The sequence below is a fragment of the Mobula hypostoma genome, chromosome 6, assembly GCF_963921235.1.
Source record: "Mobula hypostoma chromosome 6, sMobHyp1.1, whole genome shotgun sequence".
Taxonomy (NCBI): domain Eukaryota; kingdom Metazoa; phylum Chordata; class Chondrichthyes; order Myliobatiformes; family Myliobatidae; genus Mobula; species Mobula hypostoma.
In genome coordinates this window covers 127,793,966-127,806,036 of record NC_086102.1, presented here as the reverse complement: position 1 = coordinate 127,806,036, position 12,071 = coordinate 127,793,966, and the positions used below count along the sequence as shown (strand labels likewise).

Below are 12,071 nucleotides of genomic sequence, written 5' to 3'. Positions count from 1 at the left end.
AAAAACGTGACATTCCTGTCGTTAAACCCAAAATCATACCAACCCTAGACATACAGTAGCTAGGGTGCCTAAGACTTCTGCACAGTACTGTATTTGTCAACGTGGAACGGACAGCGAGTTTGTAAATCTGGCAGGAGTGAAGGGTGTTGGGAATGGCGAGGGAGGACTATGGGACAGGTGGCAGAGAAAGAGTGTCAGGGTTGGGAGGTGGCATGCGTGCAGACAAACCCAGCCCTGAGACACCTGGCAAGTTCATTTGATTCTAAAGAATTGGTTTATTAGTCATTACAGAATGTTTCTCTGGTGCTTCCCGCTCCCTCCACTCTCCCTTCCCTTTTCCCAATTGTGATTCCCCTCTCCCTGCTCACTTCCCACGCTCATTCCATAATAGAGACCCATATCAGAACCATGTTTATCATCGCTCACATATGTCATGAAATTTGTTCTGTGCAACAGCACTACAGTGCAATACATACAATTACTAAAGTACTGTGCAAGTCTAAGGCACTCTTGCTATATATATATATATATATGTGCCCAAGGCTTTTGCAGAATATATCTTCAATCAATATATCTTATTGATTTGGACCTAATTGGAGGGAGCATGTTGATGGCTCAGAAGTTGTACATGTAATGACAGCGAGGAGGAAGAAACAGAAGTTTTGTTACATAAGATGAAAAAGCATTTCAGGATGTATATTGTATACATTTCTCTGACATTAAGTGTACCTTTGAAACCTTTGAAAAGCAGCAAACTCATTTTGGCGAAGTGTGAAGTAATTCTTTTGGCAAGATGTAATAAGGTAAAGGATTGTGTAATAAATGGAAGACTATTGGAAGGTGTAATGAAACATAAGGATCCACTTACTTTTGAAGCTAATAGGACCTGTCAGTAAAATGGTTCAAAAAGTTGTACAAGATGATTCCCTTTAATTAGTCAAGGCACGGAATTCTGTGCAACAATGTAACGTTGGAAATTTGTAACACATAGGGTAGGCTACCAAGGCTGGATAGGGTGGAGTAGTTTACCCTGAAATGGAGATGACAAAAGTTATGATTAATTGAGCCACATGATACTATGAGGGGCAAAGACAGAGTATGTTGTAAAGATCTATTTCTCTTAGTGCAGGGATCCAAAAACTGAGGGGCATAGATTTGAAGTACTTGGATTAGAAGGGGGAGAAGAAAAATATCCATGCAAAGTTGATAGGGTTTTTGATTTTTTTTTGCCTGTAAGTGGCTTAAAGGCAGAAACCCTTTTTACATCAACAAATTTAAATCACAGGTTTAGTGCAGGCTCGTCTGGTTATTTTATTTTTTGATTATCATGGACATGATGACTTCCACCAGTATTACTAATTCTCTGTGATCCTGATCAAAGTTAAAATGAGGAGAGCTTTTCTTTGCAAAAGTAATAATCTGCAGTGGCGTGGAGCAGTGGTGCCTCTTGATTGATTAGTAATCTTTAAAAGCAAATTGAAAACATACTCAGCAGATATTTTACAGGGTGAAGTGACAAATGTAGGTAAATAAGAGTAGATTAATAGTTGATTGGGTATGGAACTGGAAAAAATGGACCAAATAGCCTCTTTTTATACAGGATGATTTCCTGAAATCAACTTCCCAAACTGACTAAGGTCAGGCAGCTTGAACATTCATATAATGTAAATGAAGCTGAAAATTCTTTGAAATACTCAGCCAGTTGGGCAGTATGTGTGTGTATATATAAGGAATACGTTTGGCACCAGCTTGGCTCCACTCTGGATTTGCAGTCTGGGTTATTCCTGTAGCCTATGTCTCTCCCAAGGCTGCCCATAAGGCAGTGAGGCTATTTACCCATAGCTGGGATCTGGCTCACCAGCACCAGGGCATGGCCACACACTGGTGGGCCTGTGTGCTACATGTGCAGGGGCCAGACCTCCTCCCCATCCTCTGTAGTTCAGCCCGAGTCTGAAAGGAGATCAGTTCCCATGTGTCACTAGTGAGGAGGCACTACATGTGGCTTGCCGTTGGAGAGGCAGTGTAAATGGAATTTTTGCATCTGCAATCCTCACAACCATGGTTAATCTTGAATCTGACTTTTATTCAGCAATGGATGCACAGAATGTTTCGAAGAATAATGCCCGGGAATCCAGATAATGTAACATCTCTGAAATTAGAAGCAAAATCTGAGGTCCCTGAACCAGATCCTGAAAGACCGCAATCTTTCTCGGCAGCAGAACACAGAAGAGTGGACGTCTGTGATTGGTGCAGCTCAGATCTTGTAAGTTCCTAATCAATCTGAAAATTAGTGATTGTCAAGAAAGTTCAGTTTGATTTCAAATAACTAGGCTACTGTCAGCTGTTTAAAAATACTAGAAATGAAAATTCACTCTAATAACATACACACAGTGACCTCTTTATTCGGCTCAGCTGTACACCTGCTCGTTAATGCAAATATCTAGTCGGCCAATCATGTGTCAGCATCTCAATGCAGACATGGGCAAGAGGTTCATTTGTTGCTCAGACATCAGATTGGGAAGAAATATGCTCTAAGTGACATTGACCGTGGAAGGATTTTTGGTGTGAGATGAGGTGAGAAACCCTGATTTTCATGGAGCAACAGCCTCTGGGGTTTGCAGAGAGTGGTGAGATGAACAAAAAAGATTCAGCAAGGGGCAGTTCTGTGGTGGAGGTGCCTTGTTAATGAGAGAAGTCAAAAGAGAATGGCCAGACTGGCTCAAGTTGACTGGAAAGGGGACAGTACCTCTAATAACCACTCAAATGCCAGGTATGTGCAGCAGAAAAACATCTCCAAATGAACAACACATTGAACCTTGAAGTGGATGGGCTACAGAAGCAGAAGATCATGAACATGAGGTACCTAATAAAGTGGCCACTGAGTGTATAATTAGTATGAATGATCTGTGATTACATGATATCTCACTAACTACAGTTGTGCTAACTGAGACCTACAGCGACTCAGAGCGTAACCAATGAGTATTGATTTCCATCTGACTAGTTTTATCAAGAAGGTGATATTGAGTGAGAGACTGTGAGAGTGCTAGAAGTATTGGAACATTTGATTACGTTACAATGTCATCATTTGGCACTTCCTATTGCAGCTTCCTTCTCCAGCAATAACGATACAAGAAGATAAGCAAGATGACAAGGGGTTAGAACAAACAAAACCAAATCCATTTTTTACCACTTTTATGTCAAGGAGCACCCCAGCCCAAGTAAGTCTGTACCTCACTTGTAAACTGAGCTGTCCTAGTAAAGAGTCTCATTGTATATGTTGTTGATTCTTGCATGGACCTAAGACAATTTAGTCCACTATTTCTTACTATCACATTTCTTATTTCAAAGATTCAGATTCAAAAAACTTTATTGTCATTCCAACCATACATCAGCTCTGCAGGGCAGAATGAGACAACATTTCTCAGGGGCAGTGTAACCATAACATAACAAACGCAACACTAAATAATAAACACAACAATAGATAGTAAAACACAACAGCCACATGTCCGTTAAAATCAGTTATAAGTGTCCGGTGCAAGTTAAAAGTGTCCAAAGCAGAGTCAGATAGAGCAGCTATTTAGCAGTCTGACTGCCTGTGGGAGGAAGCTGTTTAGTAGCCTTGTGGTTTTAGTTTTGATGCTCCTGCAACGTTTGCCTGATGGCAGAAGAACAAACAGTTCATGGAGAGGGTGTGAGGGGTCTTTAATGATGTACCGTGTCTTCTGGAGGCATCGACTCTGAAAGAGGTCTTGGACAGAAGGTAGGGAGACCCCAATAACCTTCTCTGCTCCCCTAACCACCCTCTGCAAGGCTTTTTTGTCGACAGCACTGCAGCTGGAGTACCAGGTTGTGATGCAAAAGGTCAGCACACTCTCAACCACGCCTCTGTAGAATGTAGTTAAGATGTTAGTGTGGAGTGATGCTTGTTTAAGCTTCCTCAGAAAGTGCAATCTCTGCTGGGCCCGTTTCACAATCCCAGTGGTGTTCCTGGACCAGGTGAGATTGTCCGAGATCTGCACCCCAAGGAACTTGACGTTTTCCACTCTCTCCACTGTGGAGCCACTGATGCTGAGGGGTGTGTGCTCAGGCTGAGACCGTCTGAAATCGATGATCACCTCCTTGGTTTTGGTGACATTAAGCATCAAGTTGTTATCACTGCACCAGCTCTCTAGATGTTTGACCTCCTCCCTGTACATAGTTTCATCATTTTTGCTGATGAGCCCCACCACTGTGGTATCATCAGCAAATTTAATGATCAGGTTCTCCTTGAATATGGCTGCACAGTCATGTGTTAGCAGTGTAAACAGCAATGGGCTAAGCTCACAGCCTTGTGGGGATCCAGTGCTCAGTGTGATGGAGTCAGAGATGTTCCTGCCAACATGGACTGACTGTGGTCCACTATGTAAGGCAGAGATAGATAGATTCTTGATTAGCCAGGGCATCAAAGGGTATGGGGTGAAAGCAGGGGAGTGGGGATGACTGGAAGAATTGGATCAGCCCATGATTGAATGGCGGAGCAGAATCAATGGGCCGAATGGCCTCCTTCTGCTCCTATATCTTATGGTCTTATGGTCTTAATGACTCCATTTGTTTACATTCTCTCCAGCACTTGTTCTAGTGCATACAAGATCCCTATATTTCACATCTCTGCCTGCTCCTGCCCCACTGGACTCATGTCCTCAAACCTCAATTCCATTCTATCCCCTTGGATTCAGTCACTTCCCACCTACATCGCTATATTTCTCATGCACATGATCTCCTCAGTAACTTTCAATTCCCTGGTCCTATTTTCCTCATTTTCACCATGGATTTTCAGTAACTATACACTTCTATACTCCATCAAGAAGGCCTTAAGTCTCTCCACCTCTTTCTCAATAAAAGAACTAAGCAGCTCCCTTTCCACCGCCACTCTCCTCTGTCTGGCAGAACTAGTCCTCATCCTCAACAGTTTTTCCTTCAGCTTCTCCCACTTTCTCCATACTCCAGGGGAGCCATGGGCACCCTCATGGGCCTCAGCTATGCTTACCTCTTCGTTGGCTATGTAAAAGAGTCCATGTTTCAAGCCTTTCCCAGGAATGTTCCCCAACTCTTTCCCCACAACATTGATGCCCGCATTGGTGCCACTTCATGCATCCATGCTGAGCTTGTCAATTTCATCAACTTTGCCTCCAACTTACACCCTATCCTTATATTCACTCGGTTCATTTCTGACACTTCTTTCCCCCTTCTCAATCTCCCTGTCTCTGTCTCCATCTTTGGAGAGAATCTGTTGGCCAACGTCTTTTATAAACCTAATGATGCCCACAGTCATCTTGAATATACCTCTTCCAACCCTGTAACCTGTAAAAATTCCATCCCCTTTTTTCAGTTCCTTCATCTCCACCGCATCTGTTGCCAAGATGAGGCTTTCATTTTCAGGACATCAGAGATATCCTCCTCCTTGAAAGAACTGGGTATCCCTTCCTCCACCATGGATGTTTCCCCACTCGCATCTCCTCCTTTTCCCAAACATCCATGCTCACCCCATCTTCCTGCTGCCCTAACAGAGTCAGAGTTCCTCTTGTCCTTACCTACCACCCCTTGAGCCTCCGCATCCAACACATCATCTTACGCATCTTCCACCATTTCCAGCGGGATACTGCCACCAAACATATCTTTACCTCCTCCCTCTCCCTACTTTCTGCAGTGATCACTCCCTCCGAGATTCCCTTGTCCATTCGTCCTTTCAGGCATTTATCCCTGCAAGCGGCTTATGTACTACACATGCCCATTCACCTCTTCCCTCACCTCCATTTAGGGCCCCAAACAGTCCTTCCAGGTGAGGCAACACTTGACCTGCGAATCTACTGGGATCAACTGTTGTGCCCGGTACTCCCGATGCAGCCTCCTCTACATTGGAGAGACCAGTCGTAAATTGGGGGACAACTTCGTCGAGCACCTCCACTCCGTCCACCAAAAGTGGAACTTCCCGGTTGTCAGACATTTTAATTCTGATTCCCATTCCTCAGGGGGGAGGACTAACACCTTATATTCCATCTGGATAGCCTCCAAACTGATGGCACGAATATCGATTTCTCCTTCCAGTAAAAAAAAATGTTCACTCCCACAATCCTCTTCTTTATTCTCCACTCTGGCCTCTTACTTCATCTCACCTGTCTATCATCTTCCCCCTGGGTCCCCTCCTCCTTCCCTTTCTCCCATGGTCCACTCTCCTCTCCTGCCCTTTATCTTTCTACCCACCTGGCCTCCCCTATCATCTTCCAGCTATTCTCCTTCCCCCTCCTTTTTAGTCAGGCATCTTCCCCCTTCCTTTCCAGTCCTGATGAAGGATTTCGGCCCAAAATGCCAATTATTTATTGATTTCCATAGATGCTGCCTGACTTGCTGGGTTTGTGTGTGCAGCTTTGGGTTTCAGCATTTGCAGACTTTCTGCTCCACCACAGACGTTTCTGAAGACCTTGTGTCTTCCAAAGGTCCTGATACTTGAACAAGTATTGCTTGATTTTTATAGCATAATGAAACTTAAGATTTCTTAATACAGTATCCTATTAGCCAAATTCACAAAGTCACAGGTGTGTGTATGTTAATCTAAAATGAGACTTAACACATCTACTTCCATGAAATATTTCTGGGCTAATGGAATTTGTGGAACGCAATGACTCAACGTCATTCAAAAATAGTTAAAATCCTTGGGCAGATATGAACTCCAGAGATAATCGTGGAATGACTGGGACTCAAAAAATTAACCCTGACTTCATCTGAACAGTAGAATGACAGCCAAACAGGATATTAGGTTGAAGGCTGCCATGGGTATTCTTTCAATAGTTGTCCCATTTGGCGTGGACAGTACCCATTTGATGATCTTTTATTCAATTTCTTTCATTAACTTTGACTTTTATTTCTGCTGAATGGGAATAATATTTTATGAATGAGCGTGTTGCTGTAATGGTATTTGTGACAGTTTTGATTCGTTATATTGCAGTTACATTTTCCCATGGAAGATACCCTACCTAGCACTGCTATGCTTCATGAGACCAAGCGGACACAACTAAAGCGGGGGAGTGAAGGTTCACAGGAAATTGTCGGAGGCTTACTGTCAACCAGCCTCTCACAACATGTAAGTCAAGGGCCCACAGAAGATGTGGAATTGTGGTAACTTCCAGGGCAGTTCGAAAGAAGGAGGAAACAGGGTCAACAGGGAATGCAGATGCTGGGATCCGGAGCAGGACACAAATGGGTGGAGGAACTCAGTGCGTCGAGCAGCATCTGTGGGTGGGGGCTGGGGGGGAAGAGATGGTTGATGTTGGGGGTTGGGGCCCTGCATCAGGGCTGAGAGTGTAGAGGGGAGGTAGCCAGTATAAAGAAGTGCAAGGGTGAGGTGAGAGAGGGGCTGGTACATGGTGGGTGGAACCAGGCGACATGGGGAACGATGGGCGGATGAAGCTGTGGGGAGAGAGGGAGCAATTTTGAGACAGAGGCTGGTAGGTGGAGAGATAAATGAAACCAGATAAGGATAAATAAGATGGAGCCAGGTGGAGTGGGGTGTTAGTAAATGGGGAGGGGAAGGTAGAGACAGAGGGTGGAAGCTAATATCTCTCCTTGATTCCATCTTCTCATCACCCATGGACCTAACCACCCGGGTCTCTTCTTCCTTGGCCTACCTTCCCTTACCTGGATCCGTCTGCCCATCATTCCTCATGTCACTTTTTTCGGCCAATCACCGGCCAGCCTGTGTCTCACCCCTCCCTCTCATCTCTTTGTCCCGGCCAATTCCCCTCTGCATTCTCAGTCCTGATGGAGGGTTTCAACCCCAAGCACCAAACATTTCTGTACCTCCACAGACGCTGCTTGATCTACTGAGCTCCTCCAGCAATATGTATTTTTGCTTGAGACCTAATTAACAAACTTGCCAAACTTGGAGAAGAGAGAACTCCCGGAGGAGGAATCAGATAACTTTGAGAAATTTACTGGGATTATAATGTGATATTATTTTGGCCTTGTTAGATCAGCAGTGTAACTGTTAGCCCATTGGTTTACAGGAGCCAGCTATGAGGTCTTGGTTTGATTCCCGCCGATATCTGTTAAGGAGTGTGTACCTTCTTCTCATGACAATGTGAATTTCCTCTGGGTGTTCTGGCTTCCTTCCACATTCCAAAGATGTACCGGTTAAGCTTAGCGAGTTGTGGCCTGCTATGTTGGCGCAGAAGCGTGGTAACACTTGCAGACTACCCAGCACATCCTCCACTTTAAATATACCTAATGACTTGGTCTCCACAGCCGTCTGTGACATATGAGTTCCACAGATTCACCACTCTCTAGCTAAAGAAATTCCACCTCCTCACTGTTATAAACGGATGAAGGGATGTCCTTGTATTTTGAGGCTATACCCCGGTCCTAGATGCTCCAACCATTAAGAACATCCTCTTCCCATCCACTCTGTCTAGGCTTTTCAAGTTTCAGTAGATTTCAATGAGATTCCCCCATCATTCTTCAAAACTCCAAAACTGCTTTTAATCCCTATCTGTTGGCACGTGACCCACCACATATAACCCAGTGATTATAAACACAAAGACATTAAGCAGATGCTGGAAATCCAGAGCAAAGTGCTGGAGGAACTCAGCAGGTCAGGCAGCATCTACAGGGGAGGAATAAACAGTTAATGTTTCCATCTGAGACCCTTCAGCAGGGCTCTGATTAAGATTGGTGTAGAGATATAGAGCCAAGGTATTAGGCCAACAGAGGGTATGTACCTCCTATGTAATACATCAGCATTTTTAATTAGCAATGTTCACATGATGATTATTTAATCCTTTGTATTTTCAGGTACCTTTGGGTTTTATATCAACTGATGTGGATTCACATGACAACAACAAGTTAAAAGTTACCGAGGACCAAAGATATCCAGAGAATGCCAATTCAGTGAGATTTAGCACAAATCCTTCAAAAAGTGTTCACTCAAGCAATGTAAGTCTGGAGCAGTCTGTCAAACACTAGATGATAGCTGAGGCATTTTTAGAACTGGGAGATAACAAAATAGCTAGAAGTAGGATAAAACCCTGTGTCCGGCTAGTTCACTTGCCTTCCTGTGTAATTTCATGAGAGTAGAGCAAGGGCACTGCTGGATGGCTAATGCCATTTCTATACTCAGGAAAATAGAATAAGCTCAGAACTTTATCTGAATTAAGTTAACTGTTGAAAGGAAGTCATAATTTAATAAAAGATTTAATAGGAAAACAAATAGGAACCAAGGACAAAATAAAGTTGACATGGATTTCAAGTGGAAGAAATTGATTAACAAACCTTATGGAAGTCTTTGAAGAAGTAATGGCATAGCCAAGGGATAAAATGCAGAGTGCCATTCTACAAACTTTGGTCAGGTTGAATCATTGAATGATTTCAACACAGGAGGAGACCAAATGCTTTGTAAAAGGAAGAAAAGGTGTAACTCATTTTATAAATGGGGAGTGAATTCAGAAAAGTGGAGGTGCAAAGGGACTTGGGAGACCTAGTGCAGGATTCTCTAAAGGTTAACTTGCAGGTTGAGTCGGTAGTAAGATTAGATTAGATTAGATTCAACTTTATTGTCATTGTGCCAAGTACAGATACAAAGCCAATGAAATGCAATTAGCATCTGACTATTGAAAGGCCTAGATAGAATGCATGTGGAGAGGATGTTTCAATAGTGCAACAGGTCTGAAGTTCGTGAAAAATGTGTGTGAAGAGTCATTTAAAATGAATTGCTGTGTACCACTGGAATATGCTTCCATGGCAAGTGACCAGCAACTGTGAACTATTTTCTAGAAGTGATAGCCTATTCATGTCAAGCCCAGGAATTGATGTCATTATGTACGTGACACAATGTAGAGAAATGGCAAATTCCGCAAATGGCTAATCAAGACGCATAGTGTGGAGTCGAATTTCTGAATTCACATGACTCAGACACAACATCACATTGCAAGTTGTAGATTAGCTATTTTCCCATCATAAAGCACCGTGTGATGAATATTTGTACTACATTAGTGTTAGTTAAAACTGAATTCAAATGTATGACATTGCGGGCATCAATGAAGTGTGGCTGAAAGAAAATGATAGCTGGGAGCTTAATGTCCAAGGATACACATTGTATCAAGAGGACAGGCAGGAAGGCAGACGGGGTGGCATTGCTCCGTTGGTAAGAAATGAAATCAAATCATTAGAAAAAGGTGACAGAATCAGGAGGTGTAGAATCATTACAGGTAGGGCTAAGAAACTGCGGGGGTAAAAAGACTCTGATGGGAGTTACATACAAACCCCCAAACAGTAGTAAAGATGTGGTCTACAAATTACATTGAAATAGAAAGTGCATGTCAAAAAGGCAATGTTACGATAGTCCTGTGGGTTTTCAATATGCAGCTAGATTGGAAGAATCAGGTCGGTGCTGGATCCCAAGAGTGCGATGGTAGATAAGTCATCTGGACCAGATGGTACACAACCCAGGGTCTGAAAGTGGTGGCTGAAGGGATTATGGAGGCATTAGCAATGATCTTTCGAGAATCAATTGATTTTGGCACAGTTCTGGAGGAATGGAAAATTGCAAATGTTACTCCCCTCTTCAAGAAGGAGAGAAGCAGGAGGAAGGAAATTATGGGCCAGTTAGTCTGACCTCAGTGGTTGGGAAGCTGTTGGAGCTGATTGCTAAGGATGTGGTTTTGGGGTACTTGGAGGCACATGATAAAATAGATCGTAGTCAGCATACTTTCCTCAAGGGAAAACTTTGCTCGACAGATCTGTTGGAATTCTTTGAAGAAATAACAAGCAGAGTAGATAGAGGAGAATTGGTGGATTAGTACTTAGATTTTCACAAGGCCTTTGACAAAGTGCCACACATGAGACTGCTTAATAAGTTAACAGCTCATTGTATTACAGGAAAGATACTGCCACAGATAGCGTATTGGCTGGTTGGCAGGAGGCAAAGAATGGGAATAAAGGGACCCTTTTCTGGTTGGCTATTGGTGATTACTGGTGTTCCACAGGTGTCTGTGTGGGGACTGCTTCTTTTTACCTTATATGTCGATGATTTGGATGACAGAATTTGATGGCTTTGTGGCCAAGTTTGTGCACAATACAAAGATAGGTGGAGGAGCAGGTAGTTTTGAAGAAGGACAGAGGCTACAGATTAGGAGAACGGGCAAAGAAGTGGCAGAAGGGTACGGTCAATGCACTCTTGTAGAAGAAATAATAGTGTAGACTATTTTCTAAATGGTGAGAAAATTCAAAAATCTGAAGTGAAAAGGAACTTGGGAGTCCTTGTGCAGGATTCCCTAAAGGTTAATTTGCAGGTTGAGTCGGTGGTGAGGAAGGCAGGAGATTGAGGCTGAGGGGGAAAGTAAATTAGCCATGATGAAATTGTGGAGCAGACCCAATGATCCAAGTGGCCTAATTCTGGTCCTATATCTTATGGTAATTAAGTGATGCAGTACAATTTATTAATATTATTAAAAGGCCAGTTTGTAATAGATGTAAATCTGTGAACAGTAGCTTGTCACATTCATTCTGGTCATGTTGTAAACTTTATGCATACTGGAAAAGTATTTTTCACTGTTTCTCTGAGGCTTTTGGGAAGCGGTGGGAACCAGACCCGCTCATAGCCATCCTTGGAGCAACAAGCTCTCTAGCTTCAGCCAATATGTATGAAAAAATGGCTGTATTGTTTGGAATGGTGATTGCTAAGAAGTTAATCCTGCAAATGTGAAAAATGGACTCTGTGCCTACATACGATCTGTGGCTGAGAGAACTGGCAAATACTTTACATTTGGAGAGACTGAGACTATGTATCAGTCTCAGAGGATGCTGTCCAAGTTGCATGCCATCTTGGACAATGTCTCCCATCCACTACATAATGTACTGGGTGGACACAGGAGTACATTCAGCCAGAGACTCATTCCACCAAGATGCAACACTGAGCGTCATAGGAAGTCATTCCTGCCTGTGGCCATCAAACTTTACAACTCCTCCCTTAGGGTCAGACACCCTGAGCCAATAGGCTGGTCCTGGACTTATTTCCTGGCATAATTTACATATCACTATTTAAT

At 43.2% G+C, this 12,071-nt stretch overlaps 1 protein-coding gene across 5 annotated transcripts in view; it reads left to right on the top strand.

Annotated features, from left to right (window-relative positions):
* The window catches only part of LOC134348380 (uncharacterized), a 135,560-nt gene that overhangs the window by 6,764 nt on the left and 116,725 nt on the right, over positions 1-12,071 (top strand). For 4 of the 5 annotated variants that reach the window (XM_063051658.1, XM_063051657.1, XM_063051659.1 and 1 more), the window contains exons 1-4: positions 1,983-2,263; positions 3,105-3,218; positions 6,983-7,117; positions 8,824-8,964. In XM_063051658.1, the coding sequence (XP_062907728.1) occupies positions 2,027-2,263; positions 3,105-3,218; positions 6,983-7,117; positions 8,824-8,964 (627 nt within the window). In that variant the 5' untranslated portion in view covers positions 1,983-2,026. Of the gene's footprint in view, positions 1-1,982; positions 2,264-3,104; positions 3,219-6,982; positions 7,118-8,823; positions 8,965-12,071 lie in introns of those variants that run through there. The other variant, XM_063051656.1, reaches the window with a different exon arrangement.